General features: G+C 44.0%; 1 protein-coding gene across 2 annotated transcripts in view; it reads right to left on the bottom strand.

Annotated features, from left to right (window-relative positions):
- The window catches only part of DIAPH2 (diaphanous related formin 2), an 824,584-nt gene that overhangs the window by 619,837 nt on the left and 192,238 nt on the right, over positions 1-12,509 (bottom strand). For both annotated transcript variants that reach the window (XM_075260108.1, XM_075260109.1), the window contains 2 exons: positions 5,129-5,265; positions 3,311-3,419 (listed from right to left, as the gene is read on the bottom strand). In XM_075260108.1, the coding sequence (XP_075116209.1) occupies positions 3,311-3,419; positions 5,129-5,265 (246 nt within the window). The remainder of the gene's footprint in view (positions 1-3,310; positions 3,420-5,128; positions 5,266-12,509) is intronic.

Genomic DNA, 12,509 nt, shown 5'->3' with positions numbered 1-12,509 from the left:
ACCAGTAAAGGGATCTGCTCTTAAAGGTCAAGTCTACAAAGATAAGAGAACTGATCACCTGCTCCCAATACTCATATGACACTTCTGGGAAGGGTTACAATTCACAGGCTAGAGATCATCAGAGACAATGTTCTGGACTCAGGTTTATTGTCCGCAGATAAAAGAGGAAAATCATTCACTGACAGCAAGCAGAAAGAAGGAAGGGATGTCAGGGAGATAGAAGGAGGAAAAAAAAGAGGAAAAGAAAAATAATTAATGGATACAAAAGAAGAGAAAGGAAGAAAAAGAAAACAAGAGAAGAGGAGAGAAGAGGAGATTAGGGGAGGGGGGAGAGGAGAGGAGGGGGGAGGGGAGAGGAGAGAAGAGAATGAAAAAAGGAAGGAAGGAAGGACAGTAGAAAGGAAGGAATAGTAAGAAAGCAGAAAGTAGGAGGGAAAGAAAGACTGATAGAAAGAAGGAAAAGAGATTATACTGAGTGAGGGGGGAGGGAAGGAAGGGATGAAAGGAGAAAAGGAGGAGTGCAGATGGAAGAAAGCAAGTGAGGGAGGAAGGGAGAGTGTAGTGCAGAAGGAAGGGAGGAGGAAGGAAGGAAGGAAGGAAGGAAGGAAGGAAGGAAGGAAGGAAGGAAGGAAGGAAAGAAAGGAAAGAAGGAAAGAAAGAAGGAAAGAAAGAAAGAAAGAAAGAAAGAAAGAAAGAAAGAAAGAAAGAGAAAGAAAGAAAGAAAGAAAGAAAGAAAGAAAAAGAAAAGAAAAGAAACAAAAAGTAAAAGATTAAGGGAAGAGAGAGAAGAAAGAGAGAAGAAGAAAGAAAGGATGGTAGAGAAAAAGAAAAAAATGAAGAAAAGAGAAAAGAAAACGACTAAATAGTCCTGTTGATCTGAGACATATGTCAGGTGCAGTTTCCTTTCTGTAAGGCATATGGATATGTGACAATGTTACTCGGCAGTCGGTTGCTGCTCTTACCAATTATAGCACTTGGAGAGGTAAATTGGTTAAGTGACTACTGTCCACTTATTTGCCGCAGATATTCTGCACAATTGAAAACATTCTCAGCTCAGCACATGTGCTATTAAACAAAGCAAGCAGTAAGTGTCTGAACACAAAGGCAATAATCTTCAGGAATACAACCATTATCAGTGCTTAATGTCCCAAGGCTAAGGTGGCCGTTTGTAAAAATCTAACAAAACCGTCGTTAGCTGTGTTAACAACCAATTTCCCAGAAAAAAGCTGTTACACAAAGTTCTACACAACACTAAAATAGATATACAGCAGTCGGAGATATAATAATAGATGCAAGTTTAACAATCACATGCTGCTTATAAATATGTTTCCTGTTAAAAAGGCCGAGAATATGGTAATTGGTCTGACGACATATGGCCGTAATATTGCAATCATATGCTCTTTATACTGTAGTTCACATTACTGGTAACAAGACTATGGCTCTATGGCTGATATTATTGAATATAAGGAAACTGTGTACAATACAACATCACCTCGTATGTATAAGAACATAACTGCTATAATACTGCTCCTATGTACAACAATATAACTACTATAATACTACTCCTATGTACAAGAATATAACTACTATAATACTGCTCCTATGTACAAGAATATAACTACTATAATACTGCTCCTATGTACAAGAATATAACTACTATAATACTACTCCTATGTACAAGAATATAACCACTATAATACTGCCCACTATGTACAAGAATATAACCACTATAATACTGCTCCTATGTACAAGAATATAACTACTATAATACTGCTCCTATGTACAAGAATATAACTGCTATAATACTGCTCCTATGTACAAGAATATAACTACTATAATACTACTCCTATGTACAAGAATATAACTATAATACTGCTCCTATGTACAAGAATATAACTACTATAATACTGCTCCTATGTACAAGAATATAACTACTATAATACTACTCCTATGTACAAGAATATAACTATAATACTGCTCCTATGTACAAGAATATAACTACTATAATACTGCTCCTATGTACAAGAATATAACTACTATAATACTGCTCCTATGTACAAGAATATAACTACTATAATACTGCCCCCTATGTACAAGAATATAACTACTATAATACTGCTCCTATGTACAAGAGTATAACTACTATAATACTACTCCTATGTACAAGAATATAACTACTATAATACTGCTCCTATGTACAAGAATATAACTACTATAATACTGCTCCTATGTACAAGAATATAACTACTATAATACTGTTCCTATGTACAAGAATATAACTACTATAATACTGCTCATATGTACAAGAGTATAACTACTATAATACTACTCCTATGTACAAGAATATAACTACTATAATACTGCTCCTATGTACAAGAATATAACTACTATAATACTGCTCCTATGTACAAGAATATAACTACTATAATACTGTTCCTATGTACAAGAATATAACTACTATAATACTGCTCATATGTACAAGAATATAACTACTATAATACTGCTCCTATGTACAAGAATGTAACTACTATAATACTGCTCCTATGTACAAGAATATAACTACTATAATACTGTTCCTATGTACAAGAATATAACTACTATAATACTGCTCATATGTACAAGAATATAACTACTATAATACTGCTCCTATGTACAAGAATGTAACTACTATAATACTGCTCCTATGTACAAGAATATAACTACTATAATACTCCCTCCTATGTACAAGAATATAACTACTATAATACTGCTCCTATGTACAAGAATATAACTACTATAATACTGCCTCCTATGTACACGAATATAACTACTATAATACCGCCCCTATGTACAAGGATATAACTACTATAATACTGCTCCTATGTACAAGAATATAACTACTATAATACGGCTCCTATGTACAAGATAATAACTACTATAATACTGCTCCTATGTACAAGATAATAACTACTATAATACTACTCCTATGTACAAGAATATAACTACTATAATACTGCTCATATGTACAAGAGTATAACTACTATAATACTGCTCCTATGTACAAGAATATAACTACTATAATACTACTCCTATGTACAAGAATATAACTACTATAATACTGCTCCTATGTACAAGAATATAACTACTATAATACTGCTCCTATGTACAAGAATATAACTACTATAATACTGCTCCTATATAAATAATATACCTACTACTATAATACTGCCTCTACATATAAGACTAGTTACAAAAGCAATCATGACTGCCATGATCGAGGATTGCTGGGATTATTCTGGAGTAGCTATTATGTCAGTGCATATTTCAGTACCTGGACATGAAGAGCTTCATGATTTTCTAATCCTTCAACAATTGGTGCAAACCGCTCTCTGTTGTTAATTTCAGCTGCCGTACTGATCGCTTCAAGAAGTTTCTCCAATCTGATATGGAGGAAAAGAAAACCAAAAGGAAATTAAAATGTGGACAAATATAATATATGAAATGGCTTCTCTGTAGTCTGTGGGAGATTGTGTGCGGTACCAAAGCTCAAGTCATTACCACTAAAGCTGATCTTACACTTAATGTAGCGTCAGGAGAGCACTTATTTGGCAGAAAGTTATTCATGATGAGCTCCACATACACATGCATGCTCTGTTTGGCCAAGTGTGCATGTTTTCAATGGGTAAAGAACTTTAATCTTTGCCTCTGATGGTCACTTATCTCCATCTCGTCAGGTTCAAATCACCATGCCCAATCCTTTTCTCCACTAACATGTGCTGAACAAGATGGGCATTACATATATATTAGTTGGTTGGTCCTGGGGAAGTCAGGGAGCTTGGCTAACCCAAGTCTAATTTATGGGTCCTCCTTAAATTTTAGAGAATTATTGGTCAGGATTTAATGGTAAAGGCAATTGCTTAGAAAGGTGACATCTATGGGCCTGTTATAACAAAGGTCATTCCAGAACCAGCTGGAAACCTTCAAGACTTCACAGGGAACCCAAGAACCAAAGGTAATGTGTATGGGTCTTAAGAGTGCAAATCCAAAAGGAAAGTAAGGTATGAAGTCACGGGTTTACAGACAAGTATGGTATTGTATAAGAGTATGTACACACCAAGAGTAAGTACATCTGTACGTGCCAACCTTCAAGGATTTCATAAGTTATGGGGAAGTCGAAAGGTTGAAGAAAGACTTAAATCGGAGGTGGGCCAAGTGTAGGAGGAGAAAAGGCTCCATTGTTCAGTCCCAGTACCCCTTTCACTCCTGTGAAGGGACTTTGGGTACAAAGCAGAGGCGCCCATATGATCGCTGTGACCAAACAGTGGCCTTAGTGGTTGCTGATGAGGAACGCGTGACGTCACTCGGATATGTCAACTGTTCCTTACCAGTGACCGCTATGCACCACAGAAAGATCAACATGACTTTTATTGATTGCTTTACCCCCACCCCAGCCACCCATGAGTTTCCTATAAATCCTGGACAACCCCTTTAATACTTAGCACATTGAAATTTCTAAACAACAAATTATTGCCCACAACATCACCTGGAATTAGAACTGGTGCCAAATGTAACCAGATATCAGAAATGGCAACCGTATGTGCAAATCCTCAAGTCTTCACAAGAAGGTGCACAACATGGTGATGGATGTGGTCAGATAAGGTATAGAAATGGTGGGAAGTTGGGTACTAGAGCTTTGCTATGGGTCAACCGACAAGACTTCACATTCTTCAAAAATGGAGGGACTGAAGGGAATCAGATCACGAGTACTAAAGGAGATGTCAAAAGATCTCATTGAACGAAACGAACACGGAACATACAAATAATCTCAAAGAAATCCTGCAGCAACACATGGGTTAATATCTGGCTGCTCTGCACCCTCTTCAATGGAAGATCAGGGGAGGAGAGTGACTTATTAAAAAGAACAGAGCTTAACAATGTTGTCCTATGGCAGAGAAGGCAGAGGGGGGGGGGGGGGGGAGGCTCCTGCTGCAGCCATTTTTCTTAGCGCCAGAGACAGGATAGTGAGGATGGGGAGGGGACATGGAAAATCTCCTGGGACACAGAATTATTAAGCCTAAAAAACCCTTTAATTGCAAATAATACTAAATATGCCGTGTTATATACATGGCAACCATACAATGTCACTTACATGTTATCCTCCCCGACAATGCATATGGCGGACAATATCTTCAGTATCTCAGTCATCATGTTGGCTTGTTTTGGATCAATAGCTCGTGCCAGAAGAGTTAAACTTCTTTCTTCTCCCAACATCCTTTGCAGACCATACTGAAAAATGAATGAAAAAATGGACATTTACCTATATCACTGAGGCGGCCATGTGACAGCCCAAGAACATTTACTGATTTTCCGTTTTCCTGTTTCCGGAAAAGGAACGTCACCAATACTAACCCTTCTACCCCATCAAACTTACCTGTCTTCATGTCTGGATCTTTTGGGCAAGAAAGATCACTTCCTTCAGGAGGGCCAGCTGCTCCTCTTCTTGCATCTGCCAACCCCCCCACGCCTGCGCAATAGTCAGAGTGCTGGCACTCCAGCTTTATTGCACAGGCGTCGGCAGATGTAAAGAGGAGAAGGACAGAAGGAAGTCATCTCCAGTGCCAAGACATGAAGACAGGTAAGTATGATGGGGTAAGTGGCTTGAGTTAGTTAGATAGATAGTTATTGAGGTAGGTAGGGCTAGTAGTCTGTGGGATTGAGTGAGGGAGAGGGGAATGAGAGAGGGGGAGAATGAGAGAGGGGGAGAATGAGAGAGGGGGAGAATGAGAGAGGGGGAGAATGAGAGAGGGGGAGAATGAGAGAGGGGGAGAATGAGAGAGGGGGAGAATGAGAGAGGGGGAGAATGAGAGAGGGAGGGGGAAGGAGGGATGGAGTGAGATAGAGAGAAGGAGGAAGCGAGAGGGGTATCTGAGAGAAGAGCAATATATCATGGTAGATTTGGGATAAAAGAACAGGAAGCTACACCATCATAACAAATGCAGAAGATGCCAGGAGCTCACAGAGAAACCCAGAAGTCAATCAAAACACTGTTATATGTATTCGGGTGCACTTATTGCCCCATTAATAGCAATAAAATACCACTTTAAAAAAAAAATGCCCAGAAAACTTCTTTAATGATACAAGTGTAACAAACTTCAGAATAATAGATAAAAGACACAGTGACAACTTTTCTCTCTGATGGAATCTTTACAACCCACTAACATAAACTCCACCATTAGAAAAATAAAAAAAAATCTTCATATTTGCCGGTTCCAGTTTATTCTAATTGGTTGACTAACGTAGATGGACAGAAAATGGTTAATTTTACTGGGGTAATTTGCATAGCAGAGATGCCAGAGCTTGGATTAACTTGTCACAACATTGTCATAGACACAATCGGCCCAAGGAGAAGATGATCCTTTACTATTTATCACGAATAGAGATGAGCGAACAGTGTTCTATCGAACTCATGTTCGATCGGATATTAGTCTGTTCGGCATGTTCGAATCGAATCGAACACCGCGTGGTAAAGTGCGCCATTACTCGATTCCCCTCCCACCTTCCCTGGCGCCTTTTTTGCTCCAATAACAGCGCAGGGTAGGTGGGACAGGAACTACGACACCGGTGACGTTGAAAAAAGTAGGCAAAACCCATTGGCTGCCGAAAACATGTGACCTCTAATTTAAAAGAACAGCGACGCCCAGCTTCGCGTCATTCTGAGCTTGCAATTCACCGGGGACGGAGGTTTCCGTCCAGTTAGCTAGGGCTTAGATTCTGGGTAGGCAGGGACAGGCTAGGATAGGAAGGAGAAGACAACCAACAGCTCTTATAAGAGCTAAATTCCAGGGAGAAGCTTGTCAGTGTAACGTGGCACTGACGGGCTCAATCGCCGCAACCCAGCTTTCCCAGGATCCTGAATGGAATACACTGTCAGTGTATTCCCGTATACCCGATATATACCCCCGATACCCGTTCCAACGGTGTGCCCCCCCACCTTCACCCCAGAAATACCCTGCAAGTCCCCTAGCAATAGAATTGGGGCTATATACACCCACTATTTTTGCTACTGCCATATAGTGCCATTGTCTCACTGGGAATTCAAAGAATATATTGGGCTTACATATAACTTCAATTCCAGGGAGAAGCTTGTCAGTGTAACGTGGCACTGACGGGCTCAATCGCCGCAACCCAGCTTTCCCAGGATCCTGAATGGAACACACTGACAGTGTATTCCCGTATACCCCATATATACACCCCAAATCCCCGTTCCAACGGTGTGCCCCCCCACCTTCACCTCAGAAATACCCTACAAGTCCCCTAGCAATAGAATTGGGGCTATATACACCCACTATTTTTGCTACTGGTATATAGTGCCATTGTCTGACTGGGAATTCAAAGAATATATTGGGGTTACGTGCACCCACAATTTTTGCTACTGGTATATAGTGCCATTGTCTCACTGGGAATTCAAAGAATATATTGGGGTTACGTGCACCCACAATTTTTGCTACTGGTATATAGTGCCATTGTCTGACTGGGAATTCAAAGAATATATTGGGGTTATAAATACCCTCATTTTTTGCTACTGGTACATAGTGCCATTGTCTGACTGGGAATTCAAAGAATATATTGGGGTTATAAATACCCTCATTTCTTGCTACTGGTATGTAGTGCCATTGTCTGACTGGGAATTCAAAGAATATATTGGGGTTATAAATACCCTCATTTTTTGCTACTGGTACATAGTGCCATTGTCTGACTGGGAATTCAAAGAATATATTGGGGTTACGTGCACCCACAATTTTTGCTACTGGTATACAGTGCCATTGTCTGACTGGGAATTCAAAGAATATATTGGGGTTACAAATACCCTCATTTCTTGCTACTGCCATATAGTGCCAGTTTCTGACTGGTAATTCAAAGAATATATTGGGGTTATAAATACCCTCATTTCTTGCTACTGGTATATAGTGCCATTGTCTGACTGGGAATTCAAAGAATATATTGGGGTTATAAATACCCTCATTTCTTGCTACTGGTATATAGTGCCATTGTCTGACTGGGAATTCAAAGAATATATTGGGGTTACAAATACCCTCATTTCTTGCTACTGCCATATAGTGCCAGTTTCTGACTGGTAATTCAAAGAATATATTGGGGTTACGTGCACCCACAATTTTTGCTACTGGTATATAGTGCCATTGTCTGACTGGGAATTCAAAGAATATATTGGGGTTACAAATACCCTCATTTCTTGCTACTGCCATATAGTGCCAGTTTCTGACTGGTAATTCAAAGAATATATTGGGGTTATAAATACCCTCATTTCTTGCTACTGGTATATAGTGCCATTGTCTGACTGGGAATTCAAAGAATATATTGGGGTTACGTGCACCCACAATTTTTGCTACTGGTATATAGTGCCATTGTCTCACTGGGAATTCAAAGAATATATTGGGGTTACGTGCACCCACAATTTTTACTACTGGTATACAGTGCCATTGTCTGACTGGGAATTCAAAGAATATATTGGGGTTACAAATACCCTCATTTCTTGCTACTGCCATATAGTGCTAGTTTCTGACTGGTAATTCAAAGAATATATTGGGGTTACGTGCACCTACAATTTTTGCTACTGGTATATAGTGCCATTGTCTGACTGGGAATTCAAAGAATATATTGGGGTTACAAATACCCTCATTTCTTGCTACTGGTATATAGTGCCATTGTCTGACTGGGAATTCAAAGAATATATTGGGGTTACGTGCACCCACAATTTTTGCTACTGGTATATAGTGCCAATTTCTAACTGGGAATTCAAAATGCGCAAGGCTCCCGGAAAGGGACGTGGACGAGGCCGTGGGCGAGGTCGGGGGAATGGTTCTGGGGAGCAAGGTAGCAGTGAAGCCACAGGGCGTCCCGTGCCTACTCCTGTGGGGCAGCAAGCATTGTGCCACTCCACAGTGCCAGGGTTGCTTGCCACATTAACTAAACTGCAGGGTACAAACCTTAGTAGGCCCGAGAACCAGGAACAGGTCTTGCAATGGCTGTCAGAGAACGCTTACAGCACATTGTCCAGCAGCCAGTCAGACTCTGCCTCCTCTCCTCCTATTACCCAACAGTCTTGTCCTCCTTCCTCCCAAAATTCCCAAGCTTCACAGAACAATAACCCCAACTGTCCCTGCTCCCCAGAGCTGTTCTCCGCTCCTTTCATTGTCCCTCAACCTGCCTCTCCACGTCACGATTCCACGAACCTAACAGAGGAGCATCTGTGTCCAGATGCTCAAACACTAGAGTCTCCTCCATCTCCGTTCGATTTGGTGGTGGATGACCAGCAACCCACCCTCATCGACGATGATGTGACGCAGTTGCCGTCAGGGCATCCAGTTGACCGGCGCATTGTGCGGGAGGAGGAGATGAGACAGGAGTTGGAAGAGGAAGTGGTGGATGATGAGGACACTGACCCGACCTGGACAGGGGGGATGTCAAGCGGGGAAAGTAGTGTGGATGTTGAGGCAAGTGCAGCACCAAAAAGGGTAGCTAGAGGCAGAGGCAGAGGTCAGCAGCTTAGGCGAAGCCAGGCCACACCCGGAATCTCCCAAGATGTTCCAGTTCGTACCCAGCCCCGAAAAACTCCCACCTCGAGGGCACGTTTCTCGAAGGTGTGGAGTTTTTTCAAGGAATGCGCCGAGGACAGATATAGTGTTGTCTGCACAATTTTCCTCTCGAAATTGATTAGGGGCTCTGAGAAGAGCAACCTGTCCACCACTTTAATGCGCCGTCATTTGGAATCCAAGCACTGGAATCAGTGGCAGGCAGCAACGGCAGGACAAAGGCCGCCTGCCGTTCACGCCACTGCCACTGCCTCTGCCACTGCCTCTGCCACTGCCACTGCTGACTGTGCTGGCGATGCACTCCAGAGGACGAGCCAGGACACCACTTCATCTGCCTCCGCCACTTTGTTGACTTCTCCCTCATCCTCCCCTGTTCCTGTCTTATCTCCTTCTCCTGCACCATCAAAGGCACCATCAGGCGCTTCTTTACAACAACCCACCATCTCTCAGACATTGGAGCGGCGGCAGAAATACACTGCTAACCACCCACACGCGCAAGCCTTGAACGCCAACATCGCTAAACTGCTGGCCCAGGAGATGTTGGCGTTCTGGCTTGTTGAAACTCCCGCCTTCCTGGACCTGATGGCAACTGCGGCACCTCGCTATGCCGTCCCTAGCCGTCACTACTTCTCCCGGTGTGCCGTCCCCGCCTTGCACCAGCACGTGTCACTCAACATCAGGCGGGCCCTTAGTTCCGCGCTTTGCACAAAGGTCCACTTGACCACCGACGCGTGGACAAGTGCATGCGGACAGGGACGCTACATTTCACTGACGGCACACTGGGTGAATGTAGTTGAGGCTGGGACTGCTTCCCAAACTGGCCCGGTGTACCTCGTCTCCCCGCCTAACATTCCTGGCATGGACACGAGAAGAACACCCCCCTCCTCCTCCTCCTCTACCGCCTCCTCCTCCACCACCGCCTCCTCCTCCGCCACCGCCTCCTCCTCCGCTATTAGATTGACCCCAGCTACGAGTTGGAAACGTTGCAGCACTGGCGTTGGTAGACGTCAGCAGGCTGTGCTGAAGCTGATCAGCTTGGGGGACAGACAGCACACTGCCTCCGAGGTGAGGGATGCCCTCCTCGATGAGACGGCAATATGGTTTGAGCCGCTGCACCTGGGCCCAGGCATGGTCGTTTGTGATAACGGCCGGAACCTGGTAGCAGCTCTGGAGCTTGCCGGACTCCAACATGTTCCATGCCTGGCCCACGTCTTCAACCTAGTGGTGCAAAACGTTTCCTAAAGAGCTACCCCAATGTTCCAGAGCTACTGGTGAAAGTGCGGCGCATGTGCGCCCACTTTCGCAAGTCGACAGTAGCCGCTGCTAGCTTAAAATCTCTCCAGCAATGCCTGCATGTGCCACAACACCGGCTTTTGTGCGACGTCCCCACACGCTGGAACTCAACGTTTCAGATGTTGAATAGAGTGGTTGAGCAGCAGAGACCTTTGATGGAATACCAGCTACAAAACCCTAGGGTGCCACAAAGTCAGCTGCCTCAGTTTCACATCCATGAGTGGCCATGGAATGAGAGACCTTTGTGACATCCTACGGGTCTTTGAGGAGTCCACAAGGAGGGTGAGCTCTGAGGATGCGATGGTGAGCCTTACAATCCCGCTCTTGTGTGTTCTGAGAGAATCCCTGATTGACATCAGGGATAACTCAGATCACACAGAGGAGTTAGGGATAGCATCCGATCCGTCACAGCTGGAGAGTAGGTCCACACATCTGTCCGCTTCACTGCGTTTAATGGAGGAGGAGGAGGAGGAGGAGGAGGAGGAGGAGGAAGAAGAGTTGTCCGATGATGTGATGGTGATACAGGAGGCTTCCGGGCAACTTCGAATCGTCCCATTGTTGCAGCGCGGATGGGTAGACATGGAGGATGAGGAGGAAATGGAGATTGAACTTTCCGGTGGGGCCAGAGGAGTCATGCCAACTAACACTGTGGCAGACATGGCTGAGTTCATGTTGGGGTGCTTTACAACCGACAAGCGTATTGTCAAAATCATGGAGGACAACCAGTACTGGATCTTTGCTATCCTTGACCCCCGGTATAAAAACAACATCTCGTCTTTTATTCCGGTAGAGGGGAGGGCCAATCGCATCAATGCTTGCCACAGGCAATTGGTGCAGAATATGATGGAGATGTTTCCAGCATGTGACGTTGGCGGCAGGGAGGGCAGTTCCTCCAGTAGGCAACCAAGTTCTCACCGGTCCACACAAACGAGGGGCACACTGTCTAAGGTCTGGGACACCTTGATGGCACCCCCTCGCCAAAGTGCCGCCACGGAGGGTCCTAGTGTCACCAGGCGTGAGAAGTATAGGCGCATGTTGCGGGAATACCTTTCCGACCACAGCCCTGTCCTCTCCGACCCCTCTGCGCCCTACACGTATTGGGTGTCAAAGTTGGACCTGTGGCTTGAACTTGCCCTATATGCCTTGGAGGTGCTGTCCTGTCCTGCCGCCAGCGTCCTATCTGAGAGGGTGTTCAGTGCAGCCGGTGGCATCATCACTGACAAGCGCACCCGTCTGTCAGCTGAGAGTGCCGACCGGCTCACTTTGATAAAAATGAACCACCACTGGATAGAGCCTTCATTTTTGTGCTCACCTGTGTAAAGCACCCCAACATGAAACTCCATGTCTGTACTCAACCTCTCCAATTCCTCTGCATCCTCATACTCATCCACCATAAGCGTTGCACAATTCTGCTAATACTAGGCTCCCTCCACCCTGATTTCCCCCAACTCTGCTGGTTAGAGGCTCCCTCCACCCTGATTTCCACCAACTCTGCTGGTTAGAGGCTCCCTCCACCCTGCTTTCCCACAACTCTGCTGGTTAGAGGCTCCCTCCACCATGAATTGGTCCAAACTGGGCTGTTTAGAGGCTCCCTCCACCATGAATTGGTCCAAACTGGGGTTTTTA

This window comes from Leptodactylus fuscus, chromosome 11 (genome assembly GCF_031893055.1).
Source record: "Leptodactylus fuscus isolate aLepFus1 chromosome 11, aLepFus1.hap2, whole genome shotgun sequence".
Classification (NCBI taxonomy): Eukaryota; Metazoa; Chordata; class Amphibia; order Anura; family Leptodactylidae; genus Leptodactylus; species Leptodactylus fuscus.
Note: the sequence above shows the minus strand (reverse complement) of the source record. Positions and strands in the feature narration are given on the sequence as shown.